Below are 13430 nucleotides of genomic sequence, written 5' to 3' on the forward strand. Positions count from 1 at the left end.
CCCCCCCCCCCACCTGTTTTTTTCTCTGCCTTTCCTTGATTTTCTTTGCATAGTCCTCCTGTCTTTCATAAAAAGGTCATTCAACCTGCTGCCCATTTTGGCGATGCATATGCATGGTAACATCTACAGGGCTAGGAAATAAAAAGTGAGGGCAAAGGGCAGTGCCCAGATAGCATCTACTGCACCACACTACCCCCCCCCCTTTAATTTTTTTGATTGGGGAGATTTTCCTAGAGTGGAACAAAGGTTAAAGTGGTTCCCACCAGACATGCAGGAGGCCTGTGAGCTACCTAGGTAGGCAGGGGCCAGACAGTACTGGCCCACAACGCTATGAAAACTGGACCATGTAACAAGCAGCCTTTGTTGATTACGGGTTCTGTAATTTGATAACCAGCAGATGAGGCTGATCTGTTACAAAGCTAGGAGGCTGCTTAAACACACATTTTCTCCCCTAGCATTTCCAGAATTGTCCCCACCTGTTGTCTTCTGGCTGCTACATAGTTGAGTTTCACCATTTCTTTGCCAAACTCTTTAAAGCGATTTGCAAGGTCCTGTTCATTTGTAGCATTTTTGACTGCTTCCAGAGCCTCTTCCACCTGAGGTAATAAAGAACAACATTTATAAATGGAAAGAATTTAAATATTAAACACATTAGAAATGGTCATTTGTAAAAAAAAAAAAAATCAAACAGAAGTACCCCCAATAAGCACTTAGAATATTTCTTCACAATACAAAGGATATTTTGTACCTAAAAGATAATGGCTGAACTCTTGAAGCATTAGAACGATATTGATTATATTTTATTGGGTTAGGATTCTGATGAGGAATACAAATGAGTAATTTCACATAGACACACACACAAGAAAATAGATTTAAAAAAACATGGAATTTGAAAACAAATTCTAGAAATCTTCAGAGGAGAAAGTGCTTCACCAACAAAAACTGAAGGAATATCTGAAGTGTGAGCAACACATCTGCAGCCAGAACTGAAGGGTCTGTAACTATTAGTGGAGTTCACAGCCTGCCATCCACTAGAAAGAAGAGCTGTTTAGTCTGGAGAAGGAAGTGAATTTGAACCTTTGTTGACACTGAAGGTGGCGTCAGCTGGGGTAAATGCAGGTGAGTGGCATGAGAGCAGACATGCCTCTCTAATGATATGCTGTGCTTCCAAATTCTTGCCACCTGGGTCATGAAACTTTTCCAGAGAGGCTTTGGACTTGAATTATGAATTTCACTAAGAACTCCTTTACAAATGATGTGAGGATTTGGTGGCAGCCTGGGTGGCTCCAACTTTGGCCCAGGTCATGATCTCACTGTTGGGGGGTTCAAGCCCCCCATCAGCTCTCTGCTGACAGCTCAGAGCCTGGCGCCTGCTTCAGATTCTATGTCTCCCTGTCTGCTCTTCCCGCACTCACATTAGGCCTCTCTCTCAAAAATAAAATTAAAAAAAAAAACACACACACATTAAAAAAATAAAATAAATGACTTGAGGATTTGGGTGATACTAAAGTCTCCTCTCCTCCAGAATGACTTTGATGTTTTTATTTTTGAGAGAGTATGTACTTGGGTGAGAGTGGAGGGTGGAAGTCAGAGAGGGAGACAGAAGATCTGAAGCAGGTTCTGCACTGACAACAGAGAGCCCGATGTAGAGCTTGAACTCATAAACCGGGAAATCATAACCTCAACAGAAGCTGGCACTTAACCAAATAGGCCACACAGGTGCTCCCTACAGAATGACTTTTTTTTAATGTTTTATTTATTTTTGAGAGAGAGAGAGAGTGCGCGTGAGCAGGGGAGGGTCAGAGAGAGAGGGAGACAGAGAATCCGAAGCAGACTCCAGGCTCTGAGCTAGCTGTCAGCACAGAGCCCGACGCGGGGCTTGAACCCATGAACCATGAGATCATGACCTGAGCTGAAGTCAGACGCTTAACCAACTGAGCCATCCAGGTGCTTCCAGAATGACTTTAATACGGTGTGAAGGGGCCCCTGGGTGGCTCAGTCGGTTAAGCGTCCGACTTTGGCTCAGGTCATGGTTCGTGGGTTCGAGCCCCGCTTCGGGTTCTGTGCTGACAGCTAGCTCAGAGCCTGGAGTCTGCTTCGGATTCTCTGTCTCCCTCTCTCTCTGACCCTCCCCTGCTCACGCGCACTCTCTCTCTCTCAAAAATAAATAAAACATTAAAATTGTTTTAAAAAAATATGGTGTGAAGATTTCCATAATTAGTAACAGTAAGTCCGTAACACCTGTGGTCTCAATTTAAATTAAAACTAAAATTGAGATTTTATGAAGTAATCCATGACATCATTGTTAGTCAACTTGCAATTTTATCAGTAGAAATAACCAAGATCAAAATTCTGAGTGATTAAGACATACACAGTTATGTGTTTGGAAAATCAAAACTTCTTCTATGTAAAAAGGCTCCCTAGTAGACAGAACTCCACTAATGTCGTCTTCTAATAGAAGCAATGGAAGAAAGAGCAGGCAACTCAGAGTCATGTGGAATGTAGAAAATGCAGGACCTACTGCAGAATTCTGATCAGCTCTTTTTATTTGAAGCAAATCAAAGGGCAACATTCAGGGGGTTCAATGCGGAAATACAAAGGACCACTAAAATGGCTAGAAAAAGCCAGAAATTAACACAGTTCTCAGCGACAGAGATATACCTTTGTTTAAGCTTGACACAATCACAAAGATACCTAATTCAATATCCTTATCAAGTTTCACTGAGAGGAGGAAGAGAATTGTGTATATAAACCCGTGATAATGGAGATCATCAACCTTTTACTCTGTAGACATGCCATTCAATTTACTAAATAGGCTAACCCATTTTATTAAGAGTTGTAGCAAGCAAGGGAAGATGTTTAGAATGCTGGTAAACTAGATTCCATATAAAATGTTTCCATTCACATCTATGAAAATTCTGAATCTTTCTTAATGGTAAAAATACAAAATAATTTAACTTCTCAATGTTAGTCTTTTCCAATTCCTATTCAGGCTCTCATATTCAAGGAAGAACAATAACAGCCATTGAGAAAAAAGACTGTTGTGTGTAAAGATGCTTTTTTAGGGACCCAAATTAAGTTACATTTTATGGTATGGAATAGACCCAAAGCATTTTCATAGTTTAATTAGAATCTTATACCTCAAACCTTTAAAACAACAAATCAGTGATGTCTTACTTTCTAATAGATTTAAAATTATCTTAATATAGCTATCAACACCATCACAGAGAGGACAGCTCTTGGCAGTTAATTTGTTCCTGCTGCTTATTTGAGCTGTAAATCTTTCCCGGGGACATAAAAACTGGTTCCAGGGAAGAGCAAAATAATTATCTCAGAGGGAGCGAAGTCTTGGATTTGTTTCCTAATACATATATAAAACAGGCTTCTCACTGAATATTAATCAGACCAATTTGTAGCATTTATTTTGTTGTTTTATACCTTACATTTTATGATTGGTTTTCTCTGAAGAATCCAGATGTTGGTTTGAATTTATGTTTCTACTTCAGTCAAGTTCTTTTAAAAAGAAACACCCATAATGGGATCTGTCTGTGTAAAGGTAGACCTTGTCATACTTAGAGTTTTAATCTACAAGGATCTGCAAAGGTCACCTAATGGAAAGTTCTCATGTAGAAACATGGTTCAGAATCAGTNTTATACAGAAGGGCCAGAGACTTTTTCCAAAAACTTTTTCAGGGCGCCTAACTGGCACAGTTGTTTAAACATCTGACTCTTGGTTTCAGATCAGGTCATGATCTCACAATCTGTGAGTTTAAGCCCTCCATTGGGCCCCGTGCTTACAGGTGGAGCCTGATTGGGATTCTCGCTCTCTGCCACTCCCCCACACTCTCTCTCAAAATAAATTACAAACCTAAAAATAAAACCTCCCAAGGCCTCTTATTTTTGGATAGAAGTCAATATATGTGAGGAGGGCTGTGGGTCAGACAGTTCTGTTTGAACCCCAACTCTGTCATTTGTCTGCTTTGTGATCCACACGAGTCACCTAACCTTTTGGGCTCTCAGCATCTTCATTAATCAAACAAAGTAATAATGCTTACATATTATGCAAAGTTGTTGTGAGAGTTATAGAAGAAATCAAGAAGATATATAAATGAAAAAAAATGAAGATGGCCAACTAAGCCCAATTATAAAATAAATATAAATGAGCTATATGCTTTAATTATGATACAAACTCTCAAATGGAACTTTTAACATTTATTTATTTTTGAGAGAGACAGAGAATCCCAAGCAGTTTCCACACAGGTCAGTGCAGAACCCAGTGTGGAACTTGAACTCACAAATCTTGAGATCATACCCTGAACTGAAATCAGGAGTCAGACGCTTAACTAACTGAACCACCCAGGTGCCCCAACAGATGGAACTGTTAAAGACAGGCCCAGCAACAGGTTATCTAAGAGAGATAATTTAAACAATAAGACGAAAATAAAACATCTCATGCTAATGAATTTTAAATCCCTCTGCAAAAAATTCTAAATCTATAAAATGCCAATACCAATACAAATCAAGAAACTTGAATAGATCAAAGTATATTGCAGAAATGGAAACCAAAGACTTCCTCTCTACCCTTTTCTCAAACTAGGGATACTGTATATGAAGGAGAGAAAGAAATGCAAACTGGCAAATACTTAGAGTACCTGGCAAAAATTAGTAGCGCCTTAAACAGAGATACTGACCTGCCACTTAGCGTCTAGCTAAGTACTGAAGTATCTGTTAGAGAAAATATCTAATGAAGATATTTTCCCAAATAATTTCCAAAAGGCAAGGCTCTTGGACTGCCTGCAGACCAGGCACTCGGGAAGAGTGGAAGCAGCAGGCTGTGGGTAAGGGCTCTGAGGGGGGCTGAGCTCCTGAGGAGTTATAAGGGGGAAGCTTGGGAGACTCCATACCCAAACTGGTAAGTCTTCTCCAATGAGCTGATAAAGGAAGCTCTTAGAGGCAGCTGCCGTAGCCTCCCTCATTACAGATGCCCTCATGGTCCTGGATATCACAGCCAGCTGTTCTCCCACAGCAAGCTGGGCTGTGAATGCCGAAGCGAGAACCCTTTGCTCAACCGGGTAACCCTGTCTTTAATATTGGTGGCTTGGGCATGGGTACGGCTGAAAAGACTCAAAGAGCTAGAAAAGGTACTAAAATTTCCTCCCTCATTAGTGGATTTAGATATTGTTTTCAGAGCTTGTCACTTGCAAGTCTTAAAATCTTGGTCTTCTCAGAGATTGTTCAAAATGGCCCCTCCACCCCCATTCCTAAAGTAGGCCTGCCTGCCACAGTCCACAGCTGGTCAAATTGTTCTGAGGCCAGCTCTTGAAATCCGTCTCCTAGTTTCCTGACTAGAACTTCACGTATTTACTTCCATATACAAAAAGTAGTCGGTGAACCCATTTAGTCATTCAGTAGTTATTAAGAAGCTCCTAGGAGTCAGGCAGGTATATGAGGATGGGGTGGTGCTGAACTGAGGAGTCAGTCCCTCCTCTCCTGGACTGTGTGGTCTGGTTCTCCCATCAAAATTTACCATCCATACCAGGGCTACAAATCATTGGTGTAAGGATCCTCAATCGTGCTGGGACAGACTAAGCTCATTTCACGATCCTTGATCCTCCCATGGATACCAGGTTGATTGGATCTTTAGTGAAATGGATGAAACTATTTAGTAAGTCATATATAATTCTCTTATTAGGATCTGATTTTACAGCTAAATTAAAAATATTATCTTGGGGGTGCCTCGGTGGCCCAGTCAGTTAAGCATCTGATTCTTGGTTTCAGCTCAAGCCATGATCTCACTGTTCACGGGCTAGAGCCCCGTGTCAGCCTCTGCACTGACAAAACAAAGCCTGCTTGGAATTCTCTCTCTCTCTCACTCTCAAATAAATAAACAAACAAACATTTAAAAATGTGTATTATCTTGGAAACGGTAGTTGGCTAAGTAAATAAATGAGTGGAGGTAAGATTCCACATTCTATTACTTTAGTTGTTTAATCATGTACTCTGGTTTGACCACTGGTACTCAGCACCTTCATATTTTGTCTCTGACTCCTAAAGCTGGCCTTCTTGATTGAATATTCTCTTTCCTTGATAAGCTGCTCTTGATTAAATGTTGTCTTCTTGTTTAACAAGAAAATGATTTCGTCAGAAAGCAAGAATGCTTAAATGCTAGTGTCATGTATTCTTAAAGTGTCATGATTTGTAAAGCACAACTATATAGTTTATATTCCCAAAGTTATTTTCAGCTGGTGCAAGAAAAACAACACTAGCCAGTGTCACTGAGTACTTACGGGATGTACCAGACACTGTTCTAAATGGCTTACATATACCTAATTTTGTCCCAGAAAACAGCTCTTTGCAGTTGATAGTTTTCCTATGTTTACTCTATGGAGGAGGGACTGAGGTCAGAGTAGTTACACAAGCTTCCCAAGAGGTCTCACAGCAAGTGAGTGTGGGAACCTCAGTTTGAAGTAAGGTAGTCTGCTCCAGAGCTCATGCTTTTGACTCTCCAGCTCTGCTACCTCAGTTTCCCAGAAAGGATAGGTTTATAAAACTGGAGTTTAGGTTTGGATTATATTGATCAGTTGATGATGAATACTCATTAAGACCCTTGCCCCATCTGATCAGTCTTTCCAAGATCTAGTCATTCCACCTCTTTATTATCTTTAAAATCTACCTCCTTTTCACAGTATGCACCCCCACTGCCTTCACCTGTCTTTGCTTCTATTCCCTGGCCTGATAATCTCAATGGTTTCTTCATCTGGTTTGGACTCACCTGTCTTCTAATTCTTTCTCCACATTGCTACCAAAATTATTGATCTAAATCACAAATCTGATTCTAAGGCTTAGAAATACTCAGTGGCTCCCCATAATCCACACATAGAGACCAAGCGTATCATCATGTTATCCGAGGCACTATATGATATGTATCTCCCTGTCCAACTTTGTTAGTGCCTCCCCCCACCTTGCCCTGTATGCTCCAGCCAGCCAGAAACAATTATATTACTAGGAACACCCCAAGTCCCTTGCCTTCATGCCTTTGTTCCTTCCCTTGGTATGTGAAGCTGTCTGTAGCTGAAGTCTGTTGTCTGACCTGAATCAATTTCCTTATGGCACAAGCACCCCGTGAGCACAGTAAGGGCAGATTTCCAGAAAGTTCCATTAGCTTGTGTGGCATCTCGGTGAACTCTCGTTCACCCAGTGAGGTAGGAACATCTGGGTCTTGGCACTGGCTTAGGGTGGCTGGGAGGGTCTCCCTGAAGTGCTCAGTCCTTGAGGTAACAGCTGTTCCTTATATCTGCTATTCCTATGTTCCTTAGAGCTCTCTTCTTGCTACCCAAACACTTGTAACTCTAATCTGCTACTGCAGTTAACAATTCTTCATATTAAACTTCCCCTGCTGAACTTACTGTGTAGTTTCAATCCCATCACTGGACAGAATGATACATCCCCAAGCTCTTCTGATGGGACCAACCTCTTCCCAGTCACCCTCAACCTTTAGACTCCAGTTTAGACTTGTTGTGACTCCAACATATTCAATCTAGTCCAAGAGATTGGTTCCAGGAAAGGCAAACCTCATTCACTTTAATAAGACCCAATCCTGAGACCTCCTTCTCCCAGCCACATCATCTGTTCTCATGTTATCCTCAAATGATCAACACTATAATTTGGTTGAACTGAAGATCTGTGATTTGGGGGATGGTAAGAGAAAGGATTAAGTGCTGACCAAATTAAAAAAAAAAATCAACACATCCCATTCCCTCTCTAAAGAATTAACTCAAAGATAAGTACTTAATTCATAAGCCAACAGAACTAACAAAACTGTGGAACCTTTAATTGAGCTATAAGGGAAGAGAGTTTACTCTTTCTTGCTATCTTTAGTCTAGAAGCATGTAATCTTGAGAATGGTTAGCGACTATCTTGAGACTGTAACAAAAGGGCTTCCAAAGAAGGGTGCCCTTAGTGAAGAAAAGGAGATAAGAGCCCGGTTCTTATAACATTTTTGTGCCTTGATCAAGCCTTGCCTGAAGCGATTACCTCTGGACTTCTTACTTTGGTGAGTCAATATATTCCCTTTTTAAAATATCAAGTTGAAAATGAACTATTGGGACCTCATCAAAATAAAAAGCTTCTGCACAGCGAAGGAAACAATCAGCAAAACTAAAAGGCAACTGACAGAAAGGGAGAAGATATTTGCAAATGACATGTCAGATTAAGGGTTAGTATCCAAAACCTATAAAGAATTTATCAGACTTAACACCCATAAAACAAAGAATCCAGTGAAGAAATGGGCAAAAGATGTGAATAGACACTTCTCCAAAGAAGACATCCAGATGGCAAACTGACACATGAAAAAATGCTCAAGATCACTCATCATCAGGGAAATAACCACAATAAGATACCACCTCCCAACTGTCAGGATGGCTAACATTAACGACTCAGGCAACAACAGATGCTGGCAAGGATGCAGAAAAAGAGGATCTCTTTTGCACTGCTGGAGGGAATGCAAACTGGTGCAGCCACTCTGGAAAATAGTATGGAGGTTCCTCAGAAAATTAAACATAGGACTATCCTACAACCCAGCAATTGCACTACTAGGTATTTATCCAAGTTTATAGGTATGCTGTTTCAAAGGGTCCCATACACCCTAATGTTTATAGCAGCACTATCAACAACAGCCAAAGTATGGAAAGAGCCCAAATGTCCACCAAAGGATGAATGGATAAAGATGTGGTATATATATATTTTGATTGCTGGAGTATCACTCAGCAATCAAAAAGAATGAAGTCTTGCCATTTGCAACTATGCAGATATAACTAGAGTGTATTATGCTAAGTGAAATTAGAGAAAGACAAATATCATATGACTTCAGTCATATGAAGAATTTCAGATACAAAACATGAACTTAAGGGAAGAAAAGCAAAAATTATATAAAAACAGGGAGAGGGGCAAAACACAGGAGACTCATATATAGAGAACAAACAGAGGGTTGCTGGAAAGGTTGTGGGAAGGGGAATGGGCTAAATGCGTAAGGGGCATTAAGGAATCTACTCCTGAAATCATTGTTTCACTATATGCTAACTAACTTGGATGTAAATTTTAAAAAATAAATTTATTAATTTAAAGATACAAAATACCAAGTTGAGTTGGGTTTCTGTTTTTTAAAGCATAAAACATCCTAATTATTATAATTTCATTCTAGGTGAGATCACAGCAATGTGCACATTTTCCTAAGATGCAGTGTTTTTTTCTTAATGTCTCCCCTCATAGCCTATAAAGTTTTGAAGGCAGGGGCTGAGACTTATTAAACCTTTCAAGTTATCTAAGCACAGTGTCTTGCATATACTAGGCATCCAGTAAGTCCTTCTTGAAACGAAAACTGAAAACACAAATAAATCCCAAACAACCCAGCTGTGTGAAGTTAACGCCATGGTAGCTATGACAGAAAAGATATGCTAAGAACCTGGGCAGTAGTTTCCCTCTTTAGAATCAGAAACAAGGCTATTTTATATCAATTGACTGCTGGTCTTCAAACACAAGAGCCGCATTAGAGCTGTAGGACTAAACAGCCAACTACTGAGAAAAAATTCGTTACTGAGGACACACAACACTATCACAAAAAGCAAAGGTAATATTAAAGTCACCCTGTGTCATCAATGTCCTGCAAACAGGGGGCAGCAGTGTGAGATCTAGCCCCTGGTTGCTATGAAGGTAATCTGACTTTCCTGAGAAATTGACTAAGGGGTTGTTTTTTCTGTTTTGCCATTCCACTTTCTAGAGAGAGATTCTGAGATAATCAAGAACAGCATCATTCCAGGACCTAGCCTGGAGATAGAAAAAGGGGGTTGTTTTCTCTGACACACACATGGCAAGATGAGTTTATGTGTGTGATGCCATCGCCAATGCTAAGCATTGACAATACAATCTGATTACATTAATTCAGTGTCTAGGGAAAATAAATATCCCTCTTCATGATCACCAATTGCAATGCTGGATTCCTTGAAAAGTCTGAAGTGCCACGTATCAACCTAACACCCTGACAATGTCAACTGATTGCAGGATACATCAGACGTCTGGCTAGGGAATCACTCACCAGCAACTTCAACAATGAAGGTGATTATAATTCAGTATTTTTTAATGATGTCTGATGTGCAAATGATTACTTTAGCTTTTCTCAGGAACATCAGATTCCCACCTGGGTGATAACCCAGCTTTGAATTATGTGTCACCTACTATCCCATCACCATCATCCTGATTTTAAAGCAAACACAGTAGCAAAAACCTTTTATAATCATGAGAATCCTGAATTTGTGTTTAAAAAAGGCTCAGCATTAAAACCCATACAAATTCTTGCTTAATAAACAAGTAACTTAATATGGGTGACAGGGATGTCTGTGTTACATGACAAGATAGGCTTTTTGGCAGGCATGTAAATGCAAGTTTCCAAACAATTTTAAGGGAGCAGAATGCAAAATCACATGCCCTGCCCTCGCACAATCTCCAAAGATATCCTAATTCTTTATTCATTTTTACAGAGTGAATTATATTTGCTCATTATTACTCAGTTTGCTAAAAATTACTTTTTGCGGTGCAGGGCCGAGAATGAAAGTGGGTATTTTAGGAGAATAAACTGACTATCCTTCATCTACTTAGTGAATTATTGATTGAAAAACACAAAGAGAAGGTTCTGATAAAGCAATTCCCTCTGTTTCTGTAAGTCATTCAGAAATGAGCAAAAATCATTATCTGGTAAGAACAGCAATAAAAATTTGGCATATGGCCTAAGAGATAAAAAGTAAGATATTATGCATAATGCTTAAAGGTAAAACGGTTACCATGGCAAGAACATAGACTCACCATAGGGTATTACTCATGTGAACCAGAAGAAAACTGAGTCACTACTTCTTTAAAAATAATTTAGCTTTTAAGTTTTTATTTATTAATTTTGAGAGAGAAAAAGCACAAGTGGAGGAGGGGCAGAGAGAGAAGGAGAGAGAGAATCCCAAATAGGCTTTGCCTTCTCAGCACAGAGCCCAACGCGGGGCATGAACCCCAAACTGTGAGATCATGACGTGAGCCAAAATCAGGAGTGGGATGCTCAGTGGACTGAGCCACCCAGGTGCCAATGGAGTCACTACTTTATGGCAAAGCTCCTGTCACTCCTTTTTGTTATCTAGGTCTTATCCATATGGTAAGAAAACTCATTTTTATATGGACAAAACCTTGTTTTCTGGAAAATTTCTATTACATTTCTATATGGAAAAAAAGGTATAGGTGACAATTTCTAATCTGCTCCATTCAAAAACATAGACACTTTCTTCATCTGAGTTAAAAACAAATACATAGGTGCTTGCAGACAACACTTGCTTGTTAATGAGAGAAGGTGCTTCTACGAAAAAGAACCCAAAGCTAATGTAGAATTATAAACCAGGTTCATTTGTGATGGATTGTTGACACATTGTGGGTTTGTGCGGGGCGGCAACAGCCCCCTGATTGGAAACCCTGCCTGACTGGAACCCAGAGTGTGAGACGGGCCACCAGCTGGGTCCAGGGAGGCCCCAGCCCTGCAGTTCCTGACTTGCTCCACAAGAGAGCAACCTTCCACCGCAGCGGCTCTCTACAGAGGCTGCGCTCTCAGTAGAACAAATGTGTTATTTAGTCTACAATCATTTTTAATTTTACTATTGACAGTCTGACAGGCCTACTTAATATTGCTGGGCTGACCTTTCCACGGTTTTGTGCTAAACCCATTTAAAAAAATTCTTTTTTCAACTTCCCCGTAATCAGCTGTGTTGGGAAGAGAAAACAATGGACTCCACAGGAGGAGAGACTGTGCTGATGTTATCAGTAGACAGCACTGGTCAAAACAAGTGGGTAGAGAGGCAGGATTACAGGCAGGACTGGTGCCTTACGTTATGCTGCGTCCCGGAGGTAGGGACACTCTGCATGTGGGCACCTCAGAGAGAAGATGTAGCCTGTCATCACTGGAATGGCTGAACAGGGCTTTCCGCCCCACAGAAAAGGAACATATGGAGTGTAAAGTTAATTTCTTTAGGTTCAGTCCTATCCTCCCCTGGGAAAGGAAGATTGTCTGTGTTAAAATGTTGCATTTGAAGACTCAGGAGGCTGTAAGGGAAAGAGAATTAAACTTTTCTTCCACACACTTGAGAACAAAGTTATTTGTTGCCTAAAATATGCATATAGCCTGCTTGGAACCTTACTTTGCACCAAACTTTGTGATAAATGTTTCATAGGAATCTTCTCCTGTTTAAACTCCCCACAACTCAGCAGGCTATGCTACATTAGCCCCATGTTAACAGATGCAGTGTTTCATATGTAAGGAGGTTATAGGGTGGATCACAACACAGTTGGCAAGTTGAAATCAGACCAAAATTAATCTTCTTCCAGTAGCCAGATGGTGAATCATAATGTTATACTGGCCTTGATATCGTCTGCAATAGGTAAAGTCTCTCCTCATACTGCTTACCTCATCCAATCTGCAAGAGCTTTTCTTGGCTTTTATAGGCCCATTCTCAGAAAAATCTGAGAAGAAACTCCCAAGCAAGTTCAGCTTGGAAACTCTGGGTCCTCAGACCTGTGTACCATTAAAGAAACCAAGAACAGCTGTACCCTTGCTTTGTGGTTAATGATCATGGAACTCATGCTAGAGATGATGGACTTTGAGACCTTTAACAATATCATAGAGCTTATACATAACCTGCAGTCTTGGCTTTTTTATTGGGGCCAGCTAAGGTAAGATGCTACTCAAGGGGCGCCTGGGTGGCTTAGTTGGTTAAGTGTCCGACTTTCGCTTAGGCCATGATCTCGCGGTTCGTGGGTTCGAGCCCCGCGTCGGGCTCTGTGCTGACTGCCGGCTCAGAGCCTGGAGCCTGTTTCAGTCTGTGACTCCCTCTCTCTCTGACCCTCCCCTGCTCACACTCTCTTTCTATCTCTCCTAGAAATAAAAAAAAAATTAAAAAATTAAAAAAAAAAAAGATGCTACTCAAGGCTTTCTGACAGAGAACTACTTATTGTTTTCAAAACTTCTTGAACCCCTCTCTAGAACAAATCTGAGATAGAAGGTAAGGTGAGAGTGGGCTCTCATTATTCATTTCCTTATCTCCTGCCCCCTTACTGATCATTTCACTGATAGAGAAAATAAGACCTCAAGGGTTGGGTAATAGGGAAAATGAGAAGCTAGGAATGGCCACAGCTAGGGGAACTGAACCAGCAGCAGGCTGATTCCCAAAAAGGAAAGTCCATGGTTCACATCCCATCATCTAAGGACCCTGATGTCAGTCCACGTGTGGTGCCAGTTGTCCAGAAACGAAATTCACAGAGGGCAGGGAATAACAACTCTCTAGGGAGAAGACATATTCCTAACCAGTTGAATTGTGTCATCTTAGTTCAGAGGACTGAACTATCCTGGTTGC

The 13430-nt window shown here is 40.6% G+C and overlaps 1 protein-coding gene across 4 annotated transcripts in view; it reads right to left on the reverse strand.

Moving 5' to 3' along the window:
* Positions 1-13430, reverse strand: part of CTNNA2 (catenin alpha 2) — a 957624-nt gene that overhangs the window by 742708 nt on the left and 201486 nt on the right. For all 4 annotated transcript variants that reach the window (XM_077761685.1, XM_077761684.1, XM_077761683.1 and 1 more), the window contains exon 4: positions 477-596. In XM_077761685.1, the coding sequence (XP_077617811.1) occupies positions 477-596 (120 nt within the window). The remainder of the gene's footprint in view (positions 1-476; positions 597-13430) is intronic.

This window comes from Crocuta crocuta, unplaced genomic scaffold (genome assembly GCF_008692635.1).
Source record: "Crocuta crocuta isolate KB4526 unplaced genomic scaffold, BGI_CrCroc_1.0 scaffold348, whole genome shotgun sequence".
In the NCBI taxonomy this organism is placed as follows: domain Eukaryota; kingdom Metazoa; phylum Chordata; class Mammalia; order Carnivora; family Hyaenidae; genus Crocuta; species Crocuta crocuta.